The 25,829-nt window shown below is 46.8% G+C and overlaps 1 protein-coding gene across 1 annotated transcript in view; it reads left to right on the forward strand.

Moving 5' to 3' along the window:
* ITGA1 (integrin subunit alpha 1) overlaps positions 1–25,829 on the forward strand; it is a 409,880-nt gene that overhangs the window by 260,139 nt on the left and 123,912 nt on the right. The window contains 2 exon segments of the mRNA XM_030193116.1: positions 2,597–2,670; positions 9,438–9,579. Coding sequence (XP_030048976.1) covers positions 2,597–2,670; positions 9,438–9,579 — 216 coding nt within the window.

Below are 25,829 nucleotides of genomic sequence, written 5' to 3' on the forward strand. Positions count from 1 at the left end.
TAACTTTGGAGGGGAAACTTTCATTTTTGAAAGTTTTGTTTACTAAAGGGTCAGTAGAATGGGACTATGTAATTTTTTTTCACAGCTTTGGTTTCACAGCCTAAAACCTGCAGGTTCATGAGGTGGGATTTGTGATTTTTTTATTTTTGTTAAATTTGTACCCCGTACTTTCCCACTCATGGCAGGCTCAATGCGGCTTACATGGGGCAATGGAGGGTTAAGTGACTTGCCCAGAGTCACAAGGAGCTGCCTGTGCCTGAAGTGGGAATCAAAGTCAGTTCCTCAGTTCCCCAGGACCAAAGTCCACCACCCTAACCACTAGGCCACTCCTCCATCCTCCTTCTAGGGTTAGTTACTTTTTTATTGATAAAAGTTTAGTATTTTTAGACATAATTAATCCAAACCTGATTCTGAAAATTTGCAGGATTATACAGTTGATATTCCTCTATCTTTTGGTATAAATAAGTCACATATCCCAATTTCTGGTACCTTTTCATTCAGCAGCAGGCTCATTTTCAAATTAGAAAAACGTCCAAAAAGTGACGTCTGCATTTGGACGTTTTTCTCACAAAAACATCCAAATCAGTATTTTTGAAACCTCTTTTTAGACGTTTTTCTCTGAAGTCCGTCAGAAGTGCGTCTAAATCTCAAGGGGGTGTGCCAGTGGCGTGTTCAAGGCGGGACTTGGGCGTTCCTAAGACTTGCACGTTTTTCAGCCATAATGGAACAAAACAAAAAAAATTGCCCAGGACTAAAACTTACACGTTTTGAGCTAGACCTATTTTTATAAATGTCAGGTTCTCAGGTTCAGAGCCCGCGGGGCCGGGCTCTGGAGCAAACGTGAGCCCTTGGGCTGCTGACGAGGAGCGACAGCAGCAGGCAAAACCCACCAACCAACGCTGGGCAAGCACACCGACACCGGCAGGGACTGCAGGCACCGCCCAGCGAGCTGGAACACACAGACTGGAGGACACAGGACTGGAACACTGGACTGGAGCACACTGGACTGGTCCACACAGCTTCACCTGCACTTAGCTACTAAGCCCCCCAGGAGTTGAGCTCCTGGGTTCGAATAGCCGGCAGGACTTACTGGACGACACAGGGACCAGGATTAGAACAAGCTGTAACTGAAGTGCACCTAACTCCTAAAGTGACCAAAAGTGTTCTTAAGCCCAGCACCAACAGAAAAGCTCCTAAGCCCTCCACTAACAGCAGTGCTCCTAACAGAAACTAACAGGGGTGCCCCTACGCCCTACACTAACAGAAGTGCAGGGAAGCCACAAGGGAAAAGGAAGGGAAGACAAATGCCAGACCTAACACTGGTGCTTCCTAAGCAGCAAGCTGCAGCAGCTAAACACGGGTTCTCACCCCGGTGCTTCCTAAGCACCAAGCTACAGCAGCTAAACACAGGTCACGAGGAAAAGCGGGGAAGACACAAGGAAACAGGCAGGAAAGCCAAATACCCAAACAACAAAAGGTGCTTCCTAAGCACTTACTAACAAGGGTGCTCCCAGCACCAAACTCCAGCACTGCACCAACAGCAGTGCTACTCACCGTAGCAAAAGGGAAAAACAGGGAAGTCAAATACACAAGTCACAAGTGCACACTGCACTAAACTAACCTGGACCTAAAGCAAGTAGCCAGAAGCAAACGTTGCGAAGGCCCTGAAGGAAAGAACACCACTTCCTTATCAAGGCCCTCCCAGATGATGTCACTCTCCCTAGAGCCAGGCAGAACACATTGAAACCCCGAGAGGCCCAACCCACATCAATGCAGCACCGAGAAGCTCTTGAAGCCAGTACACCCAGGGAGAGGTAGAGCAACTCAGACCACACCCACAGCTGCAGTGAAGTGAGACAATTAGCCCCATGCTGGCAGCAGCCGGCACAGAGAGAGAGAGAGCTAGCTCAAACAGGACAGAAAAACAGAACAGAAGCTAGCTAAAAAGCTGACCCCCAGGCAAAAGGTAAGTTTGAGAGGGGTTCTGACCACGATCATAACAATAAAAAATTGCTGCAGTGGGAATTGAACCCACTACCCCAGGATCAAAGTCCACTGCAGTAAGCACTAGGCTACTCCTCTACTCCACACAAAAAGGTGCCCCAAATGACCACTGGAGGGAATCAGGGATGACCTCTCCTTACACCCCCAGTGGTCACTAACCCCCTCACACCCCCAAAAAATATGATTAAAAATATCACTTGCCAACCTGTGGAAGTGGGTTCAATTCCCACTGCAGCTATTAATTATAAGGTGTAGCTCAAAATGTCTAAGTTTTAGTCCTGGACGGTTTGTTTTGTTCCACTCCTATTTTGGACGTTTTGCATTTGGACGTTTTTTGTTTGAGAACGGACCAAAAAATAAAATGTCCAAATCACAAAACGTTTTTCCAGACAGTATTTTCAAAAGCAAAAGATAAACGTTTTTGTTTGTTGAAAATGACCTTCTTTCCTGTTCAGATTTAGACTTCTTATTGAAAATGCCCCTCCACGTCACATATGAACTTATGTTCTTATACTATACTATGGTATAAAGTACTGTGTTATACTATCTACATAATATTTCGGTGTTCTAAATTTAACTTTCTATTTTACAGCCACAAGTGATAAGCAGGCAGCTTCTTTTGAAATGGAAATGTCTCAAGCTGGTTTTAGTGCTCACTATTCACAGGTAACTTGATCGTATAAATATCAACACCATGATTTTGCTTTTAAATATATTTTTAAAAGTTTAGTTTTTTTTAAACAGTTGTGGATGAATTTTTCTTCAAGATTGAACTTGAATGCCAAACAGTGTAAAATTATGCATTTGGATGGTAATTTTTTAAGACGGCACGTATGTGCCTAAAGGAGTTATTTTATAGTGACACATAGGCATCTATGTGTTTCATAAAATCTGTAAGTAATAGAGGCTGTGCCTACCTTACAGGTGCAGGTAGTCCTATCTCTTCTTGAGCAGTGGTAAATGTCCATAATCTACACATATACCTCCAAACCTCACTCTGTACACATTGCCACTCCAGGGAGGTGTGGAGTCCAAATTTGAGGGTTTTGTGAGCCCAAAGGGAGTTTGTCCAGTTTGTTCCTGGACAGAGTGTTCAGGGTGAACTCTATCAGCAATAAATCCCTGGGTTTCAGGTCTCTCTCACCCTATGAGGTAGAGAGAAAGATCTATCATAATTCAAGTCAGTCACTCAGAGTTATCTTTAGAATCCACACACGCAAAAACAAAAATTCCATAGTCTCTTTGTAGATAATTGATATTTTAGTAAACAGAACGGTTCTATTAGAAAGAAAGTCACGTGCAAATTACTCACTGTGCCCAGCGTATGCAAATGCAGTAATGTCTCTCTGCCAACAGTCAATCCATGTGCCTTAGGATTTAAAAAAAAAAAAAAAAAAACCTAGAAAAGTATCTCTCCAGTCTCTTATCTTAACTGTTTACTTCCACATTATTACTTTTTCATTGGGAAGAACAGCAACTTTCCAGTGGCCAAAGAAAAAAAGAAAACCTACACAGTCAGAACTTCTCTTTGTCAAAACCCTTTTTTTGCACAGGGAGCCATGAGCAAGGAAAAGGGAGGTAGACCCACCACTCACTCACTCTCACAGCCAGTTGCCTCCCCAGCTGGCCTTCCTACAAAATTGTCACCAAACAACAACAAAAAAACCTTACTTTATACATCATAAGGTTCTACCTACTTTTCTTCCTGATTAACCCACTTAGTGATATTCATAGTTTCTTCTTCTTCTCCAGCCTCCCAAACTGTCTCAGAGACTTTTGGAAGTTCATTCCTTTCTGCCTTTAGTCTGGGGAAAGGACCCTTAAAAGCCCTACTTCCTAGCCTACGCTTCCTGATTTAGGTCCCCCTTTCTGGGTCTTCCATTGGCCAAGAATGCTTTGCATTGCCCCTCTTCTAGTTCCATTGGACTTCCCATATGTTTTCCTTTGGTCTGTTCTGAAAAACGTTTCTCCTCCTCATCCTCCTTTTCCAGTGTGCAAAAACTTCATTCCCTTTTACTGTTTCCCATGGATTATGTGGACTCCTCCCATGCTGTAGAGTCTAGAGCATTATGTTTCCTAGTCTTTTTGTTTTGGCTAGGCTTCCCTTTGTGTTCTGGGGATTTTGTGACAGGCAGACGTCTCTCCTACCTGTCCTTGAACTGGGATCCTCTTTCTCTGTCACGAGACCTACCTGCAAACTATGCACAATATTGTCACGGTGTGTACTTTTTTCTTTGGTGTGTAATCTGTCTTTCACGTATGAAAATAGATTATAAAATTATTCTCTTGGAGGGCAAGTCTATAACAGTGTACCTATATTTAGGCACTATCCTGTAATGCCTACTTTCATTTATGGAATATGAGTGTAACAGGTAAAATATAGTAACATAGTAGATCACGGCAGAAAAAGACCTGCACAGTCCATCCAGTCTGCCCAACAAGATAAACTCATATGTGCTACTTTTTGTGTATACCTTACCTTGATTTGTATCTGTCATTTTCAGGGCACAGACCACCCGCCTCCCAACCACCAGCCCCGCCTCCCACCACCGGCTCCACCACCCAATCTTGGCTAACCTTCTGAGGATCCATTCCTTCTGAACAGGATTCCTTTATGTTTGTCCCACGCATGTTTGAATTCAGTTACCGCGCATTCCAAGCATCCACCACTCTCTCCGTGAAAAAATACTTCTTGACATTTTTCTTTAGTCTGCTCCCCTTCAATCTCATTTCATGTCCTCTAGTTCTACCACCTTCCCATCTCCGGAAAAGGTTTGTTTGCAGATTAATATCTTTCAAATATTTGAACATCTGTATCATATCACCCCTGTTTCTCCTTTCCTCCAGGGTATACATGTTCAGGTCAGCAAGTCTCTCCTCATACGTCTTGTAACGCAAATCACATACCATTTTCTTAGCTTTTCTTTGCACCGCTTCAATTCTTTTTACATCCTTAGCAAGATACGGCCTCCAAAACTGAACACAATACTCCAGGTGGGGCCTCACCAACGATTTGTACAGGGGCATCAACACCTCCTTTCTTCTGCTGGTCACACCTCTCTCTATACAGCCTAGCAACCTTCTAGCTACGGCCACTGCCTTGTCACACTGTTTTGTCGCCTTCAAATCCTCAGATACTATCACCCCAAGATACCTCTCCCCGTCCGTACATTATCAGACTCTCACTGCCTAGCACATACATCTCCCCTGGATTTCTACTCCCTAAGTGCATCACTTTGCATTTCTTCGCATTGAATTTTAATTGCCAAACCTTAGACCATTCTTCTAGCTTCCACAGATCCTTTTTCATGTTTTCCACTCCCTCCCAAGTGTCCACTCTGTTACAAATCTTAGTATCATCCGCAAATAGGCAAACTTTACCTTCTAACCCTTCAGCAATGTCACTCAGAAATATATTGATCAAAATCGGTCCCAGCACCGATCCCTGAGGCACTCCACTACTCACCTTTTCCTCATCCGAGCAAACTCCATTAATCACCACCCTCTGGCATCTGTCTGTCGTGCCTATCCTTTGGAAGAAAGGAGAGAGAGGGGAGATATGATAGAAACACCTATGTGGCATAAATGCACAGGAGGTGAGTCTCTTTCAATTGAAAGAAAGTTCTGCAGTGAGGTGTCATAGGTTGAAGGTGAACGGGAATAAAGTAATCTGAGGGAGTACTTCTTCACAGAAAGAGTGGTGAATTCATGGAACGGCCTCCCAGTGGAGGTGGTGGAGATAAAAACAATATCTGAATTCAAGAAGGCTTGAGACAGGTACATAGGATGTTAGGGGAGAGGAAGGGGGATAGTAGATGGCATGGATGGACAGTCTGGATAGACGATATGATCTTTATCTGGCTTCATTTTTCTCTGTTTTTATAATTTAGGTGTTAGCACCTAGGCCAGCCATACAGCTGGTTTAAGTGCCTATGCCTAAACTGCTGAAACATTTGCCTAAGTTATAGTGTCATACAATTTACCCATATAACTGTGCAGTCCACCCACATTTCACACACACACTGGCATTGTGTATGCCCACCTTCCAGCTATGTGCTATTACATTTAAATCCTTTCTATAAAATAACACATTGTCAGAATGTTGACATTTATGCTCGTATGTACAAACATATATGTTTGGAGGAGTGGACTAATGGTTAGTGCAATGGCCTGACAACCTGAGGAACGGGTTCAATTCCCACTGCAGCTTCTTGTGACTCTGGGCATGCCACTTAACCCTCCATTGCCCCTGGTACAAAATAAGTACCTGTATATAATAAGTAAACCGCTTTGATTGTAACCACAGAAAGGCAGTATATCAAATCCCATCCCCACCTCCCTATACCAATGTTCTAATCATTTATACACATATTTGGTGAATAAGTGTTGACACCTTCTTTACAGACTTACCCTCTTGGTGTGGAAATATTAATTAGCTACATCTTTAAAAGGAGAAGAATCAGAAACTGTTAATTAGAAAGAAATCAAGACGCGATTATCTAGGAAGGGTGCTACTCAATGCAATAAAGCCACAGAGAAAACTAGTACATAATATAAGAACATAAGCATTGCCTTACTGGGACATACTGAAGGTCCATCAAGCTCAGTATCCTGTTTCCAACAGTGGCCAATCCAGGTCACAACCACCTGGCAAGATCCCAAAACAGTAAAGCAGATTTTATGCTGCTTATCCTAGAAATAAGCAGTAGATTTTCTCAAGTCCATCTTAATAACGGCTTATGGACTTTTCTTTTAGGAAGATATCCAAACCTTTTTTAAAGCCCACTAAACTAACTGCTTTTACCAGATTCTCTGGCAATGAATTCCAGAGTTTAAATACATGTTGAATGAAGAAATATTTTCTCTGATTTATTTTAAATTTACTATTTTGTAAATTCATTGCATGCCCCCTAGTCCTGTTGTTTTTGGAAAGAGTAAACAAGCGATTCACCTCCACCCGTTCCACTCCACTCATTATTTTATATATCTCTATCATATCTTCTTTCAGCTGTCTTTTCTCTAAGCTGAAGAGCTCTAGCCACTTCAGCCTTTCCTTATAGGGAAGTCATTTCATCCCCTTTATCATTTTGTTCGCCCTTCTCTGTACCTTTTCTAATTCCACTATATCCTTTTTGAGACATAGTGCCCAGAATTGCACACAGTATTCAAGGTGCGGTCGCACCATGGAGCGATTCAAAGGCATTATAACAGCCTCATTTTTGTTTTCCATTCCTTTCCTAATAATATCTAACATTCTATTTTGCTTTCTTCACCTCCGCCACACACTTAGCAGAGGGTTTCAACGTATCGTCAACGATGACACCTAGATCCTATTCTGGTCATTGACTCCTGATGTGGAACCGTTAAACACTAAGATGCCCATAGGAATATAATGGATGTCTTAGTGTTTAGCGCATGTTAATTTTTAGTGCACACTAAAAATGCTAGTGCACCTTTGTAAAAGGGCCTTTAAGGGCTTAACACCCCTTAGTAAAAAGGCCCTTAGCTACAGGAACTGGCTGAGAAGGGTAACTATGGTAGATGTCAATTGGGCATAATTACCTTTTAAATAAAAACTAACAAATGAATACATTTTCACTTCCTGGTTATTGATCTATTTTGTGTTATTGAGCTGCTTTCCATGATACAGTGTCAAAGCAGCATATTTTTCATGCAACAGGAATCCCTTTGCAACTGTATTAGTTGAAAGGGGCAATTTTGTGATTTTTTTTGCAAAAGGGGCCAACATGAGAAACATTCACAAAAATAAATTTTGCATAGTTTTTTTTTTTATATATTGGCAAAAAAAAGAGAAAGAAATCACATTTTAGTACCTCAGCCTCAGTTTCCTGTTGCCTTAGTACCCATGTAAGCGTTAAGGGTCAAATAACACATGTTAATTCCCTAACCTGGCTTGATGAATTCCCGCGGCCCTAACCTGGCTTGATGAATTGCTCTTATAAAATCTGCACCAATGGGCGGATGATTGAAAGCCTCCCGCTGTTCCAAACAGCTAAAAATAGTGCTGGAACAGCTTGGTGCTTTACCGCCCCTATGATCAGAGATAATAGAATGCAAATTTAAGCATGCTATTCACTCTTATCATAGGGTAAAAGTGCGGGAGGATTGTGCCTGAGCATACGCTCGGGCACAATCCTCCCGCACTTGTTTGACAGGTCTATATCCTCCTGCATTTGAGACTTTAAATTATTGTACTTAAATTGAAAAAACAAATGCTGGAAGCTGCCTTGATCCTTATTAGAAATAGCAGGCCAAAAACCAGTTGATATTCAAAAACAAGTGTCAGTTAGCAGGTGCTGCTAATCACAGAAACGCCAGTGAATGGGATATTCAGTGGCACTGACTGGATAGTCCTGCTGAATATTTCCTCTGACTGCCTTGGCACTATCCAGACAGTACCAAACTACGAAAAGAAAAAAAAAGGGAGGTACCCCGCGCCCCTCCCCTCCCCCCCCACACGTGAGGGACACCTAGATAAGCGAGTAGGGGTGGATGTGGACCAAAGAATTTCCGGCATTAAGGCATAAAACAACCAATATTTTATTTAATTGACAAAGCACCCAAAATGAAAGACTTGACATGGGGCCATATTTCAGCAGAGGACTGCGTGCCTCAGGGATCAAAATGCTCTGTCAGCTGTAGTTTGGGATGAAAAGATGATACTAGAGCAACATTTCAAATCCTGCGATTAAAAGCCACAGCTGGGTACTGTAAAGGAAGCTGCTTCTAGCATCAAAGGTGAGCGTAAAAAGCAGGAAAAAAAGAAGAATGAACAACAGTGTCAGGGCAGTCCTTGCGTGTAGTTGAAGGTTATTTGTTTAACAGTGATATTGAGACCGCTAACCAGACTAGCCTAACTTTATCCAATTAGCTATCCGGTAGCGGTTTGAATGTTGCCGCTAACTGGATGGCACTGTTGATCAGCATTGATTCCCAGATGTTCAGCACAGGCTGGTATCCAGATACTGGTAGTAAATATCTGTAGTTTTTTGGGGGGTTTTTACTAGCAGTGGCGATTTTAAAGAAACACTGATCACCATTGGCTCAGCCCCCAACTTTCCGTTCCTTTTCCCCTATTTTGTGTTCTAACTCTCTATTTCTTAGACTCTAATGTATGCCATCAGTGTTAAAGGAATGACTCTTTCTGTGTTGATTATATTGGATGTGTTACATCTTGAGAAAAAAAGAGGGCCTTTTTATTTTTAGCGTATAACTATGCAGCTATTGGCTTCTATAACATTCATGATTACAGACTCTGAGCATTTCTTATTTAAAGAATCAAAATTTGTAGTCATTTTATCTTTCCAGATTTGACAGAATGGACTGTATGTTTATAATTAGGTTGATGCTAAACTACTGTTTGGAGCTGTCTAGTACCAAAATTATTATGATCTTGTCCATTCATTTGCAAGGACTGGATCATGCTTGGAGCAGTTGGTGCATATGATTGGAATGGAACAGTGGTTATGCAGAAAACTGACAAATTTATTATCCCTCGAAACGATACATTTAAAGCCAATTCTGAAAACAATGAACCTCTTGCTGCTTATCTAGGTAAGTGAAATAAAACATTTTACCTTTTAAGTGATGATACGTGTGGCAAGCAGAACAGATAAAAAATGAAAAATTCTTTTGGTTCAGTAAATAGAAATGAGAGGTGATTTTACATTTTCTGAGTTATAAGTGTGTTAGAGTTGTATACTGCTAGTAGTAGACAAATGTATGTACAATATTAGATCACATTTGTATTTGAAGAACTATCTGACTGATATTCAAAGCGATTTAAACGGACAGGAGCCTCTCTGGCCCCATTAAATCTCTTATCACCGCCTAAGTGGAAATATTTAGTGGTACTTCTGTTGCTGAATATGTCTACAGACCATCCAACAAAAAGAGGGTGGGTCAGGGGCAGTACAGGGGGCAGTGTTAGGGAGAAGCTGGGGGTTATGTGGGTCCTGGCCGATATTAAGTGCCGGGACCCACATATCTATGTGAGTGAATTTAGTACAGCTTAAAAGTTGTCCAAAATTCACCCACTTAGCTGTGCAGGCCCCAGCACTAAATATCGGCCGGGACCCATTTTGGATGTCAAAGTGCTGCTGATTTCCCTCCTGGCCTCCAAAATAGCCCCCTACCTCCTACCCCCAGCCTGCCAGACTCAAAGCCCTCCTCTTGCTCCTCCTGAGGTCTAGATAGGCTCCCCCGGATCTACCCATATTCCTGGTGGTCCTAGTGGAGGCGTTGGGGACAGAAGCGAAGACCAGTCCCCTCACTTCTTCCCCTTGCATCTGCCATCTGCAAATGACTGTCATGAACTCTTGCTAAGACCTCGCACTACTACAATAAGTAGTACCTTTCCCCAACACCCCCACTAGGACCACCAGGAATACAGATAGGCCTTGGGAGGGGGAAGTGGGCTTTGAGTCTGGTGGGCTGGGGTAGGAAGGAGAGAGGCTTTTGGGGGCGGAGAGGCTGGGAGGGGGATCGGAGATTCTTAGAATTTAAAAACTAGTTAGGCAGGTTTCAGCCGGAATTCATATAACTCATTTATGTGGGACCTGGCTGAATATCAGCTGGGACCCACATAGGCACCGGCAGCCAACCCCACCAAATTTAGCACCGACATTCATTGCTGGTGTCCAGACTTAGCCCAGCACTGAATAGTGGGGACTAATCTAGCTGGTGGTGGCAATCAGCATTTTAAAAACGCTATCCGCCGCCAGCTGAATATCGGCTGATTATATGTACAAAGATTCAGATATTGCCAGTCTTGGTAGCAACGACATATCAAGGAAATCAGTAGTCTATCATTTACTTTTCTTCTTTCTGATGTCCTTTTGGCTTCCATTATTCTTATCCTATAGTTGAGGTCTCTATCCAGTGTTCCTTGAGTTATGAAGGAGCAGGAAAATGGGTTCCATGAATCACCTAAATGTGCAGACTTAGACTAGTATTCTATGGTGGAAATTCATCAAGGTGCAGTAAAAGATTGTCCTTTACCACTGCTTGATGCCCTGCGGGATTCAACAACCTGTGGGATCCCGTTATCGCAGGTTGTTGTATCCAGAGTCAGGAGAATAACACTTCTTGTGCGCCACCTCACAAGCAGTGTTATTCACACGCCTGGATCCATTGGACCGCCAAGTGCAGAGTCCACCCCCAGGTAACTGCCCACCCCCTGCCACAAGTCCCTCTCCTCCCCCCCCACACCACAAGAATAAGCCCTCTCCATACTTCAAAGGGCTACCTTATCTTACTGGAGGTGCAGAAGGTCTGGGTTGGGGGGGGGGAGGTTTGGCCTGGAGCGACTGAGGTTTGGCCAGGAGTGATGCTCAGTTGCTCCTACCAGTCCTATGTTGCATTCCAAATGGCACCCTTAGAAGTAGTCTCGCACTAGGGGATCATATTCCCATATAAGGAAATATCACTGCAAGTTGCATTAGGGTATTTGCATAGTAATATGATGCAAAACAAGCATTTACATATTGTGGATCTCATGACTTCCTAACCTACAGTGGCTTAAATATTGCCATGGTATTTTTAGTCAAGCGGCATTGGGGCCCTTTAGGTTGCATTAAGGGTCAAATAACACATGTTAAGGCCCTAACCTGGCTTGATGAATTGCTGTTTTAAAATCCGCACTTAGTGCACAGCATCCTGCCACCCAAATATAGGCAGTCTTTTGAGAATTACTCTCTTAAAGGCCACTTTTGAGATTGGAATTGAGATGTCCAGGTGGTTATAGGCTCAATTCTCCTGTATTTTATAAAAGACGCTCACTAATGCTGAGCCTTTTGTAAAATGCACAGAAGGATGTGCAGGAGTGCCCATGTATTTGCCAGCACACACAGTAAGAACAGCTATTATACAGTATAAACATGCAAGTGGAAAAAAAATGAACAGTATGGACTCAGCAGCTTTCACATGGAAGTGTCAGCACATCCATGTGGAAATGGCGATTTGGGAACTTATGTGTTAAGTGCACTCTTTTCATGTGTTGGTGACCTATTTTACATATGTACTGCCAATTAGTGAGGATGAAATTTTTATTGTTCATTTTAAAGGCTGAAATAAACAGAGGAATTAATAAAGATTATCCCCCCCTGGCCCAGATGACCATTTATTTAACATCTCTGCTTGCCTCTGAGCTGCATATTGCAAAATGGGGAATAAATGTGTAGCTCTTTGGCTCACTCAAGTAACACCCAAACCATTCCTCCCCCACACCCCCTTGAAATCTTTGTGTGGTGGGATCTCCACATGTAAATAGCAGCTTTTTGAATGTTTGCAATCTACATGATTAAATAGCTATTTCCACATGTTATATACAGTATTATATTGTTTATGTTTTTTATACAGTATTATAATGTATAAGGAAGATATGTTAGATTTGACAAGGGCATTTTAAGAGCTTGCTGTTCTTCAAGAAGTTTGTTTGATTTAGGAAGGATCTAAACATGTAGGGTGCATTTTCTTTCTGCAAGAAGGAAAAGTAGTGAAAATGTAGGAGTTTGAGCAACAGAGGCAATTGAAAGAGGATTAGTGAATGATGTCAGAGGTATGTAATAGTGAGGATTTGGGATACCAGTCCCGTTACTGCAATTTGTATTGGAACCTGAAAAACGGCGCTACAGATAATACCTGAGAATAAGAGTTGTTTTTGGAGGGCAAAATTATTAAATAGATACCAAAGCATAAGGAGTAAGGTCTCAGATATTGTGTAGAATATAGAGCTGTGATAATTAAGACACTTAATTGCTGACCACTTCTAGAATCACAGTTATCATAAGAACATAAGAGTTGCCTACTTGGTCAGACCAAGGGCCCATCTTGCCCAGTATCCTCTTTCAAGAGTGGCCAGTCCAGGTCCTGGTGGAGTCCCGAAAAGTAGCAAGATTTCTTGCTGTTTAACCTCAGGGATAGCAAGCAGCCAAAAGAGCATAAGGAGCCTTCAAGAGTGGAGACGTCACACCACTACTTTATTGATAAGACCTGACACAGTCCGTGTTTTGGGGGTCTCATAGAAGATAAAATTCTCAAATGTGTGAAAATAAGTCTGAAAGAAACCATCTCAAATGCTGAAGGAACGATAGACCGGTGCTGTGCAAAAAGCAACAATAACAACGCCCTATAGCAATACAATCCTGTGTATTCCAACTTGACACCGCTATCCTGAAAGTCTACTTTAATGCAAGGATTCCCAAACTGTAGGGTGAGATCACAAACGGGGACATGCATTCCACATTTGAAGTTGTGACCCATCCCAGAAGTACATAAATGTGTCATAACTATGCACCATGGTGGGGTTGGAAAGGGGCTGCAATTATGACCATGGGGTCATGGCCTGAAAAGGATTGATAAGCACTGCTTTAATGGCAGCCTTATTTATATTATTTGTTGATTGATCTTTGGAGCATTAGCCTACCAAAGATAATTTTTTTTGATATTTTAAAATGTTTTATAAATAAAACTAGGAGCTAAACCAATGTGACTCTTTAATGTGCTTTTATGTGTGACCAGTGGCAGGGTACACAGGGTGCAAATATGGAAAGAGTAAGGAGAGCTGGTTAGAAATTCTCTTTGAGTGAATAGTGCAGTGAAGGACTGGAAGGAGCACCATGCTGCAGAGCTTGTGCTCCAGTCTATAGAATGCTGCCTAGCTGGGGTAAGATTCTAAACAGTTCATGCCCAGATGATCGAAATCCCTTCACTGTTCCAAACAGTGCTCTAAAATTAGTGCTGGAAAAGCATGAGGCTTTACCTCCCCTATGATCAGAGATAGTAGTATGCAGATTTATGTGAGCTATTTCTCTGATCATAGGGTAAATTCTCCGAGGACAAGCAGGCTGCTTGTTCTCACTGATGGGTTGACGTCCTCGGCAGCCCCCTCCATCGGAAAGTTTACTAGCAAAGGCCTTTGCTAGTCCTCGCACGCCCATGCGCACCGCGCATGCGCGGCCGTCTTCCCGCCCGAAACCGGCTCGAGCCGGCCAGTCTTCTTTCGTCCGCACTCGGTACGGTCGTGTTACGCCGTTCGTGCCCCAGAGAGTCGACCTCGCGCGTCCTTTTCGACGTGTTTTTGTCCTTTTTTTCCTTGAAAAAGTTCGGGAAGCGCTCCGGTAGTGTTCCGGAAGACCCTTTCGGGTTTTCTGCCCTTCCCGTATTTCTCAGTTTTTGCCCCGTAAGTTTTCTTTCGTTGTCGGGGTAGGCCTCTTTTGGCTTCGGTCGAGATTTTTCTCCCTCTAAATTTTGGTGCTTCAATTTTCGCCATTTCGGCTTTTGATTTCGCCGGCGTGATTTTTCCGCCCATGACATCGAAGCCTTCCAGCGGCTTCAAGAAGTGCACCCAGTGCGCCCGGGTAATCTCGCTCACTGATAGGCACTCTGCGTGTCTTCAGTGTCTAGGGGCCCAGCACCGCCCTCAGAACTGCAGTCTGTGTTCCCTGTTACAAAGGCGGACTCAGGTAGCGAGATTAGCCCAGTGGAACGTTTTGTTCTCGGGCTCTTCGTCGGCACCGGAGGCATCGAGTGCATCGACGTCGTCAGCGTCCGGACCATCTTCCTTGGCTGCCGCTCCATCGACTGCATCGAGGCATCGGACCTCTGCATCGGCGCCGAGGCATCGGGCGACTGTATCGACGTCGGTGGTACCGAGACTTCGTCTGCTGATGTCGTCGGACGGAGGTGCATCGTCAGGAGTGCAGGTGAGGGCTGTCCATTCCCCTGCTGGTGGCGGTGAGCCTTCGGGTGGGTCTCCTCCTACCCTGAGGGCTCCTGCGGTACAGCCCCCCCGGGATCGACCCTCTTCGGTCTCGGCCCCGAGGAAGCGACTGATGGATTCTACGTCCTCCTCGTCGGTGCCGGGGAGCTCCGGTGACATGCTTCGGAAGAAGTCGAAGAAGCATCGACACCGGTCTCCTCCCCATGTCGGCACCGAGAGCTCTGGGTCGCCGAGGGATTCGGCACCCAGCAGGCATCGGCACTGAGAGGACCGCTCACCCTCTGTTCAGGAGGTGTCGATGCGCTCCACTCTGGACAGCCCGGAACAGCCTCCTCGCCCGGAACAGGTTCTGACGTCGACGCCTGCATCGACCTCTCAGCCTTTCTCTGCAGCCGCTCTAAACGAGAGCCTCCGGGCCGTTCTCCCAGAGATTCTGGGAGAGCTGTTGCGCCCTACCCCTCCGGTACCGGCGGTGCTTGCGCCTCCGGTACCGTCGAGCGTGGCGCCGGCTGGCCCATCGCCCAGGTTGAGGTCCCCGACGTCGGTACCGCGTGCGGTGCCGACCGCAGCCACCTCCCAGGAAGGCTCCCCGACTACGTCGGCGGAGGGAGCTTCGCCGATGCGGGCGAGGGAGTCTACCTCTCGACGCCCCCATCGTGGACGGGGTTCCACCGAGTCGAGCAGGGCGAGGTTGCAGACACAGGTTCGTGAACTTGTGTCTGACACCGAGGGTGAGGCCTCGTGGGAGGAAGAGGAGGACCCCAGATATTTCTCTGACGAGGAGTCTGAGGGTCTTCTTTCTGATCCCACTCCCTCTCCTGAGAGACAGCTTTCTCCTCCCGAGAGTCTGTCTTTTGCTTCCTTTGTCCGGGAGATGTCTACGGCCATCCCCTTCCCGGTGGTTGTGGAGGACGAGCCCAGGGCTGAAATGTTTGAGCTCCTGGACTATCCTTCTCCACCTAAGGAAGCGTCCACTGTTCCCTTGCACCATGTCCTGAAAAAGACATTGCTTGCGAACTGGACCAAGCCACTAAGTAATCCCCACATTCCCAAGAAGATTGAGTCCCAGTACCGGATCCATGGGGACCCAGAGCTGATGCGCACCCAGTTGCCTCACGACTCTGGAGTTGTGGATCTGGCCCTAAAGAAGGCTAAGAGTTCTAGGGAGCATGCTTCGGCGCCCCCGGGCAAAGACCCTAGAACCTTAGACTCCTTTGGGAGGAAGGCCTACCATTCTTCTATGCTCGTGGCCAAGATCCAGTCTTACCAGCTCTACACAAGCATACACATGCGGAACAATGTGCGGCAGTTGGCGGGCTTGGTTGATGCTCTTCCCCCTGAGCAAGCCAAGCCTTTTCAGGAGGTGGTCAGGCAGCTGAAGGCGTGCAGAAAATTCCTAGCCAGAGGAGTTTATGACACTTTTGATGTTGCGTCCAGGGCCGCTGCTCAAGGTGTGGTGATGCGCAGGCTCTCATGGCTGCGTGCCGCCGACCTGGAGAATAGACTCCAGCAGCGGATTGCGGACTCGCCTTGCCGTGCGGACAACATTTTTGGAGAAAAAGTCGAGCAGGTGGTAGAGTCTCTCCACCAGCGGGACACCGCATTCGACAAGTTCTCCTGCCGGCAGCCTTCAGCCTCTACCTCTACAGGTAGAAGATTTTTCGGGGGAAGGAAGACTGGTCCCTATACTTCTGGTAAGCGTAGGTACAATCCTCCTTCCCGACAGCCTGCGGCCCAGGCTAAGCCCCAGCGCGCTCGCTCTCGTCAGCAGCGTGCGCCTCAGCAAGGCCCCGCGGCTCCCCAGCAAAGCAAGGGGCGAGCTTTTGACTGGCTCCAGCAGAGCATAGCCGACATCCAAGTGTCAGTGCCGGGCGACCTGCCGGTCGGGGGGAGGTTGAAAGCTTTTCACCAAAGGTGGCCTCTCATAACCTCCGATCAGTGGGTTCTCCAAATAGTCCGGCAGGGATACACCCTCAATTTGGCATCAAAACCTCCAAATTGTCCACCGGGGGCTCAGTCTTACAGCTTCCAACACAAGCAGGTACTTGTAGAGGAACTCTCCGCCCTTCTCAGCGCCAATGCGGTCGAGCCCGTGCCATCCGGGCAAGAGGGGCTGGGATTCTATTCCAGGTACTTCCTTGTGGAAAAGAAAACAGGGGGGATGCGTCCCATCCTAGACCTAAGGGCCCTGAACAAATATCTCGTAAAAGAAAAGTTCAGGATGCTTTCCCTGGGCACCCTTCTCCCCATGATTCAGCAAAACGATTGGCTATGCTCTCTGGACTTGAAGGATGCCTACACACACATCCCGATACTGCCAGCTCACAGACAGTATCTGCGATTTCAGTTGGGCACACGCCACTTCCAGTACTGTGTGCTACCCTTTGGGCTCGCCTCTGCGCCCAGGGTGTTCACAAAGTGCCTAGCTGTGGTAGCAGCGGCACTTCGCAGGCTGGGGGTGCACGTGTTCCCATATCTCGACGATTGGCTGGTGAAGAACACATCCGAGGCAGGAGCCCTGCAGTCCATGCAGATGACTATTCGCCTCCTGGAGCTACTGGGGTTTGTGATAAATTACCCAAAGTCCCATCTTCTCCCAGTGCAGAAACTCGAATTCATAGGAGCTCTGCTGGATTCTCGGACGGCTCGCGCCTATCTCCCAGAGACGAGGGCCAACAACTTGTTGTCCCTCGTCTCGCGGGTGCGAGCGTCCCAGCAGATCACAGCTCGGCAGATGTTGAGATTGCTGGGCCACATGGCCTCCACAGTTCATGTGACTCCCATGGCCCGTCTTCACATGAGATCTGCTCAATGGACCCTAGCCTCCCAGTGGTATCAGGCTGCTGGGGGTCTAGAAGACGTGATCCACCTGTCCACGAGTTTTCTCGAATCCCTGTATTGGTGGACAATCTGGTCCAATTTGACTCTGGGACGTCCTTTCCAAATTCCTCAGCCACAAAAAGTGCTGACAACGGATGCGTCTCTCCTGGGATGGGGAGCTCATGTCGATGGGCTTCATACCCAAGGAAGCTGGTCCCTCCAGGAACGTGGTCTACAGATCAATCTCCTGGAGTTGCGAGCGATCTGGAACATTCTGAAGGCTTTCAGAGATCGGCTGTCCCATCAAATTATCCAAATTCAGACAGACAACCAGGTTGCCATGTACTATGTCAACAAGCAGGGGGGCACCGGATCTCGCCCCCTGTGTCAGGAAGCCGTCAGCATGTGGCTCTGGGCTCGCCGTCTCGGCATGGTGCTCCAAGCCACATATCTGGCAGGCGTAAACAACAGTCTGGCTGACAGACTGAGCCGGATTATGCAACCTCACGAGTGGTCGCTCAACTCCAGAGTGGTGCGCCAGATCTTCCAAGCGTGGGGCATCCCCTTGGTGGATCTCTTCGCATCTCAAGCGAACCACAAAGTCCCTCAGTTCTGTTCCAGGCTTCAGGCCTCCGGCAGACTAGCATCGGATGCCTTCCTCCTGGATTGGGGGGAGGGCCTGCTGTATGCTTATCCTCCCATCCCTCTGGTGGGGAAGACTTTGTTGAAACTCAAGCAAGACCGAGGCACCATGATTCTGATTGCTCCTTTTTGGCCGCGTCAGATCTGGTTCCCCCTTCTTCTGGAGTTATCCTCCGAAGAACCGTGGAGATTGGAGTGTTTTCCGACCCTCATCACACAGGAAGAGGGGGCGCTTCTGCATCCCAACCTCCAGTCTCTGGCTGTCATGGCCTGGATGTTGAGGGCGTAGACTTTGCCTCGTTGGGTCTGTCAGAGGGTGTCTCCCGCATCTTGCTTGCTTCCAGGAAAGACTCCACTAAGAGAAGTTACTTCTTCCATTGGAGGAGGTTTGCCGTCTGGTGTGACAGCAAGGCCCTAGATCCTCGCTCTTGTCCTACACAGACCCTGCTTGAATACCTTCTGCACTTGTCTGAGTCTGGTCTCAAGACCAACTCTGTAAGAGTTCACCTTAGTGCAATCAGTGCATACCATTACCGTGTGGAAGGTAAGCCGATCTCAGGACAGCCTTTAGTGGTTCGCTTCATGAGAGGTTTGCTTTTGTCAAAGCCCCCTGTCAAGCCTCCTACAGTGTCATGGGATCTCAATGTCGTTCTCACCCAGCTGATGAAACCTCCTTTTGAGCCACTGAACTCCTGCCATCTGAAGTACTTGACCTGGAAGGTCATTTTCTTGGTGGCAGTTACTTCAGCTTGTAGAGTCAGTGAGCTTCAGGCCCTGGTAGCCCAGGCCCCTTACACCAAATTTCATCATAACAGAGTAGTCCTCCGCACTCACCCTAAGTTCTTGCCAAAGGTCGTGTCGGAGTTCCATCTGAACCAGTCAATTGTCTTGCCAACATTCTTTCCCCGTCCTCATTCCTGCCCTGCTGAACGTCAGCTGCACACATTGGACTGCAAGAGAGCATTGGCCTTCTATCTGGAGCGGACACAGCCCCACAGACAGTCCGCCCAATTGTTTGTTTCTTTTGATCCCAATAGGAGGGGAGTGGCTGTAGGGAAACGCACCATATCCAATTGGCTAGCAGATTGCATTTCCTTCACTTACGCCCAGGCGGGGCTGGCTCTTGAGGGTCATGTCACGGCTTATAATGTTAGAGCCATGGCTGCGTCGGTAGCCCACTTGAAGTCAGCCTCTATTGAAGAAATTTGCAAAGCTGCGACGTGGTCATCTGTCCACACATTCACATCTCATTATTGCCTGCAGCAGGATACCCGACGCGACAGTCGGTTCGGGCAGTCAGTTCTTCAGAACCTGTTTGGGCTTTAGGATCCAACTCCACCCCCCGAGGGCCTTGTTTGTTCTGTTCCAGGCTGCACTCTCAGTTAGTTGGTAAATTTTTTAGGTCAATCTCAGTTATGTCCTCGCCGTTGCGAGGCCCAATTGACCATGGTTGTTGTTTTGAGTGAGCCTGGGGGCTAGGGATACCCCATCAGTGAGAACAAGCAGCCTGCTTGTCCTCGGAGAAAGCGAATGCTACATACCTGTAGAAGGTATTCTCCGAGAACAGCAGGCTGATTGTTCTCACAAACCCGCCCGCCTCCCCTTTGGAGTTGTGTCTTCCCTTGAAGTGTATTGTCTTGCTACATACTGGACTGGCCGGCTCGAGCCGGTTTCGGGCGGGAAGATGGCCGCGCATGCGCGGTGCGCATGGGCGCGCGAGGACTAGCAAAGGCCTTGCTAGTAAACTTTCCGATGGAGGGGGCTGCCGAGGACGTCAACCCATCAGTGAGAACAATCAGCCTGCTGTCCTCGGAGAATACCTTCTACAGGTATGTAGCATTCGCTGTGTGAGAGACCTGTCAAACACAGGGGCTGGAAGTCCGTGGGACCACCAGACCCCAGACAGCAAGGCCCTGGTGGCCTAGTGCTCCCATCAAACCCCCACCCCAAGCAAGTGACATGGGGCTGGAGGTCCAGCGGACCTCCAGTCCCCCCCGACCCCCCTGACACAAGTTCATTGGGGGGATGGACATCCGGTGGATCTCCAGCCCCCAAACTCCCCCTCGCACCCCCCCCCCCCCCAAAAAAAGCCCTGGTGGTGCAGTGGGCCGCAAATGAAGTCCTCCCAACCTGGTGGTCTAGCGGCCCTCTTCTCCGCCCCCCCCCCCCCCAGTACCTTTGTTGGAGGAGGGAGGTAGTACTCTCCCTCTTCTTCCAATGCCGTCTTGAAAATGGCAGTGTACAGCCCTGCCCAGTGCATTCTGGGATGCACTGGGCTGGGCTTTATACCATATAAGGGAAACTAGTAAAAAAAAGGCCCGTTTCTGACACAAATGCAATGGGCACTAGTAAGGTTTTCCTGGGAGTGTGTATGTTCAACAGAGTGTGTGTGAGAGTGACTATGTGAGAGAGAGAGAGTGAATGTGCGAGTGTGTGTGACAGAGAGTGAGACTGGGTGCGAGAGTGTCTGTGAGAGAGAAGTGTGTGCCATGGTCTCCCCTCCCTCCGAGTTCCAGGGTCACCCCCTCCCTCCGAGTTCCAGGGTCGTCCTCCCCTCCCTCCAAGTTCCAGGGTCGTCCTCCCCTCCTTACCCCCGAGCTCCAGGTCATCCCCTCCCTCTGAGTTCCAGGGTCCGTCCGTCCCTTCCCTCCGAGTTCCAGGGCCATCCCTCCCTCCCTCCCTCTGAGTTCCAGGGTCATCCGCTCCCTCCCTCCCTCTGAGTTCCAGGGTCATCCCCTCCCTCCGAGTTCTAGGGTCATCTTCTCCCTCCCTCCGAGTTCCAGGGTCGTCCCCTCCGTCCCTCCGAGTTTCAGGGTCATCCCCTCCCTACCTCCAAGTTCCAGGGTCGTCCCTTCCCTCCCTCCAAGTTCCAGGGGACCAAGTTTCAGGGTCCCCCCTCCCTCCCTCCGAGTTTCAGGATCCCCCTCCCTCTCATTTCCAGGATCCCCCCTCCCTCCCAGTTCCAGGGTCGTCGTCCCTCCCTCCCTTCCAGTTCCAGCACCCCTCCCTCCGAATTTTAGAAGTCATCTTCACTTACCAAGTCGGGGTTACGGCGGCCGTCAGCAGCGGTAAAAGTCGTGCAGGCTCGACCCTTCTCTCTCTCTCTCAGCTCTGGTCCCACCCTCATTTCCTGTTTCCGCAAGGGCGGGACCAGAGCTGAGAGAGAGAGAAGGGCCGAGCCTTCACGCCTTTTACCGCTGCTGCTGCTGCCGGCCGCCGTAAACCCGACTTAGTAAGTGAAGATGAGTTTTAAAATTCAGAGGGAGGGGGCCTGGAACTGGAAGGGAAGGACGATGACACCCTCATGCGTGTGATGACGCGTTCCGTTGTCTGGCAACTCTGCAGCATTCCCTTCCAGTGATTGGTCACTGCTGCTGGTGATGAACCAGGAAGTACGCAAACGTCAGGACAGGACATGGATACAGCAGGAGCATGAACCCTTCAAAGCTTCACTGCCACGGAGTCAGCTTCAGAACGTTGGAGGTGCTTTTTATTATATAGAGTATGAAGTGAAGTCTCGCCCAGCGCATCCCAGGATGCACTAGGCAGGGCTGGGCGCTGCCATTTTCAAGACAGCGCTGGAAGAGAATAGAGTGTACACCTCCCTCCTCAAACAAAGGTACGGGGGGTGGGGAAGAGGGCCAGTAGACCTCAAGGTTGGGGGTCTTGATTTGTGGCCCACTGGGCCACCAGGGCTTTTTTGTGGGGGTGCAAGGGAGGGGTTAGGGGAGCTGGAAATCCATCTGATCTCCAGCCCCCAGTGAACTTGTGTTGGGGTGTCAGGGGGGACTAGAGGTCCTGGACCTCCAGCCCCCATGTCGCTGGCTTGGGGTGGGAGGGTCGAGGGTTCCTGCTCCTGCAGAGGAGAGCTGTATTGGGGGGAATGGGGGGTCTGCTAGCATGCAGATGCATGCTGGACAAGGCTCACCATTCCTCCCCAATGGTCTGCAAACCCTTACGCCAGCTATGAGCTGGTGTAAGGGTTTGCCATGGACAGCATGCAAGTGTTTGGCGCGCTGCCCGCTGGTCATTAGGAAGGAATATATTTGCATGCTACTTGCATTAAGAGCCCTGTTTAGCATGCATTTGCATTCTAGTTGCGGTCAGAGCCTGCAAGTACGTCATTTCACACACTTGGGGCTTTGAGCATGGGGCGGTAGCAAATGCAGGTGCTAGTATGGCACTAATAGCCTTTAGCGCCTGTGCTTGCTTCTGATCATTGGCCCATCAGACTGGCAGTTGGGAGGGAATCTTCAGATAGGAAAACTGTGAGCTGAGTGTTTCCTCTGACGAACCTAAATATACTTTCAAGATAGCAGAAGTGACTCATATTGTAAGCCACACTGACTCATATTGTAAGCCACACTGAACCCGCAAAAAGGTGGGAAAATGTGGGATACAAATGCAATAAATAAAATAAAAATAAATATTCTGAAAAGTCAGGGAACACTCAGATGTTGTGTATGTGAATGAGAGAGGCAAGGAAGAAGCAGCCAGCGCTGTGGGTGGCTGTTGAGAGTCTCGTGGGAAATAGCAGACTCTTGAGTGTTTGAGAGAAAAAAATATAATAAAATAAAAGCTAATTGTTGAAGTTCAGGAAGAAAACTGATAGCTCAGAAGCATTTGTGTTTCTGGCCTGTGGGTCTGAATAACAGAATCTGTGCCAGACTGCAGGGTTCTAAAAATAAAAAAGCCCTTTAGCAGGGAAAGTGCACAGTAATTCTTTTTGATTGTGAGACAGAGCCACCAGTACAGCTAGCATAATTCCTAAAGTGAGAAAACTCTGAACTACTGTATCCAGAATTGTTTAAGAGCTTCAGGGGTTAAGGAACAGCTACAGAAGCATCATAAACCTACCTTCAGTGATACAGCTGCCTATAACAAAAATATTGGCTAAGACATCATTGGCCAAAAGATAACCCTGCTAGTCTTGACTCGGTTCTGGGTTCATGGTGTGCCTGAAGTGATTCAAGATTGTGGAAAAACAGTTGGAAGTGAAACCTGGCAGGGACTTCAATTTTCTTTTCTTTTCAAAAAGAAAGAGAGGGATTACATACAGTGGCAGCAGAGGGAAAACACAGGGAAAGTGCACTGTAATAGATAGGGTTTTCCTTTACCTATTTGAATAAAGTTAGGAATAGTAGGTGCATCGAAGAAGGCCACAGAAGGGGATGGGATGACTTCCCAATGAGGAAAGGCAAAAGCAGATAGGACTCTTCAGCTTGGAGAAAAGACGACTGAGGGGCGATATGATAGAGGTCTATAAAATGAGTGGAGTGGAATGGGTAGACATCATCTGAGTCCTCATGAGTAATTCATGGATCAGGACACAGCAAATAATCTTGGGGCATGTCTAAGCCAGATGTGTTTGCAGTAGCTCAGAACAAGAGTATGAGTATTCTGCTCTAGGAAGCAATCAGAAAAAAAGACTAGCAGCATGTCTCTTTCCAAAATTACTAGGACTAGGGGGCACGCAGTGAAGCTACAAAGTAGTAAATTTAAAACGAATTGGAGAAAATATTAATTAAACTTTGGAATTTGTTGCCAGAAAATGTAGTAAAAGCAGTTAGCTTAGCAGTGGGGTTTAAAAAAAGGTTTGGATGGCTTCCTAAAGGAAAAGTCCATAGACCATTGTTAAAATGGATTTGGGGAAAATCCACTGCTTATTTGTAGGATAAGCAGCTTAAAATGTATTGTACTGTTTTGGGATCTTGCGACCTGGATTGGCCACTGTTAGAAACAGGATGCTGGGCTTGATGGACCTTCGGTCTGTCCCAGTATGGCAATACTTGTGTACTTACGAAGAGAAAAGTACTCATCTGAGAGGGATCCAGGCCAATTTCTGCTCCTGCGACAACCTAGCCACCGCAAGAAAGATTTCCAAGATCCAGTTCTGGTCGCCTCATCTCAAAAAAGATATAAAGGAATTGGAGAAGGTGCAGAGAAGGGTGATGAAAATGATAAAAGGGATGGGACGACTACCTTATGAGGAGAGGTTAAGAAGGGTAGGACTCTTTAGCCTGGAGAAAAAGCGGCTGAGGGGTGATATGATAGAGGTCTACAAGATAATGAGTGGAGTAGAGCGGACAGATGTGAAGCGTTTGTTTACACTTTCTAACAATAATAGAACCAGGGGACACAAGATGAAATTAGAATGTGGTAGGTTTAAAACAAATCGGAGAAAGTTTTTCTTTACTCAGCGCGTAGTTAGACTCTGGAACTCATTGCCGGAGAAGGTAGTGACGGCAGCTGACCTTGCTGAGTTTAAAGGGGGTTTGGACAGATTCCTGAAGGAAAAGTCCATTGATCGTTATTAAATTTGGGGTTTTTGCCAGGTTCTTGGGGCCTGGATTGGCCGCTGTCAGAGACAGAGTGCTGGGCTTGATGGACCTTTGGTCTTTTCCCAGCGTGGCAGTACTTATGTACATATCAATGGGAAAGCTAAGTGACTGTCGCAAAAGAAATAGGGAAAGTACTAAAAGTGTGCACATATTTGAATAGCGCTAGTTAGCTCTAGATCAGGGAAAACCAGTGCAAAGAACCCACTACCCTAATATACATTTCAGTGAATTTGTTTAATGCATTCTCCCAAGATTTTAGCCTATAGAATATGCAGAAGCAAGAGAAAACTTCTTAAAAAAAAAAAAAAAAAAAAAAAAAAACCCAAACAAACCTAGAATGAGACAAAGAACTTTGTGTTGTGCATGAAGTCATATACTTATCTAAGTGATTTATAGCTGTATTAGATGAGAAGTAAGGACTTCTCTAGAGAAGCATTGAGAACATTGTTTTGTAAGTTTTGTAGAGAAAAATATTTCATAGATCCTACTGAGTTTCAGGAATAAATCTTTTAAAACCTATGCTTTATGTGAAATGCGTTCTTATATAATTACTTTTTTAATTTGGATTTTTGCTCACACCTTTTCAGTAGTAGATCAAGGTGGTTACATTCAGGTACATTGGGTATTTTCCTGTCCCTGGATGGCTTATAATCTAAGTTGGTACATGAGGCAATGGAGGGTTAAGTGATTTGAGGAGCAGCAGTGGCATTTGAACCGGTCATCTCTGGATGTCAAGCCTGGTGCTCTAACCACTAAACCACTCCTAGTATCGATAAAATCTTGCATGTGATTAATCCCTTTGCTGAAAGATTGTTTTGTAGCTGGACACTTCTTGCATGAGCTCCTCACTGTTGAGGTAAAAGTTGCACTTGGCTAACCGTGACTAAAGGTAAGGTAGAGAGTGAAGAGAGCTCTGGCACAGACGTGTTACATATGGCTTCCATGATTCAAGTTACTCTTATGGCACATATCCACATTAGACAAGCCCAATAGGTCCTGAAGTCCCAGGGATTGGAAGAGAGATCTATGTCATGGAAGAACTGAGAGAATCCTTTTTCTTCTTGGCTCTCTCATTTCAGTTTGATGATCTTTGATATACTGTTCCAAATGTTAGCTTCTAAGATTTTTATAACTACAGATGTTGTTTCCAGGAAAAACAATTGAATGTTATCCGTTGGATATTTGGGCAGTTCAAAAACACCTAAGGGCTTTTAAAAGTCAGGTGTCTAACAAAATTGTCTCTGTAAATCCAACCAGATAGTCATTTTCTACCTGGACAA

Source organism: Microcaecilia unicolor, chromosome 2, assembly GCF_901765095.1.
Source record: "Microcaecilia unicolor chromosome 2, aMicUni1.1, whole genome shotgun sequence".
NCBI lineage: Eukaryota > Metazoa > Chordata > Amphibia > Gymnophiona > Siphonopidae > Microcaecilia > Microcaecilia unicolor.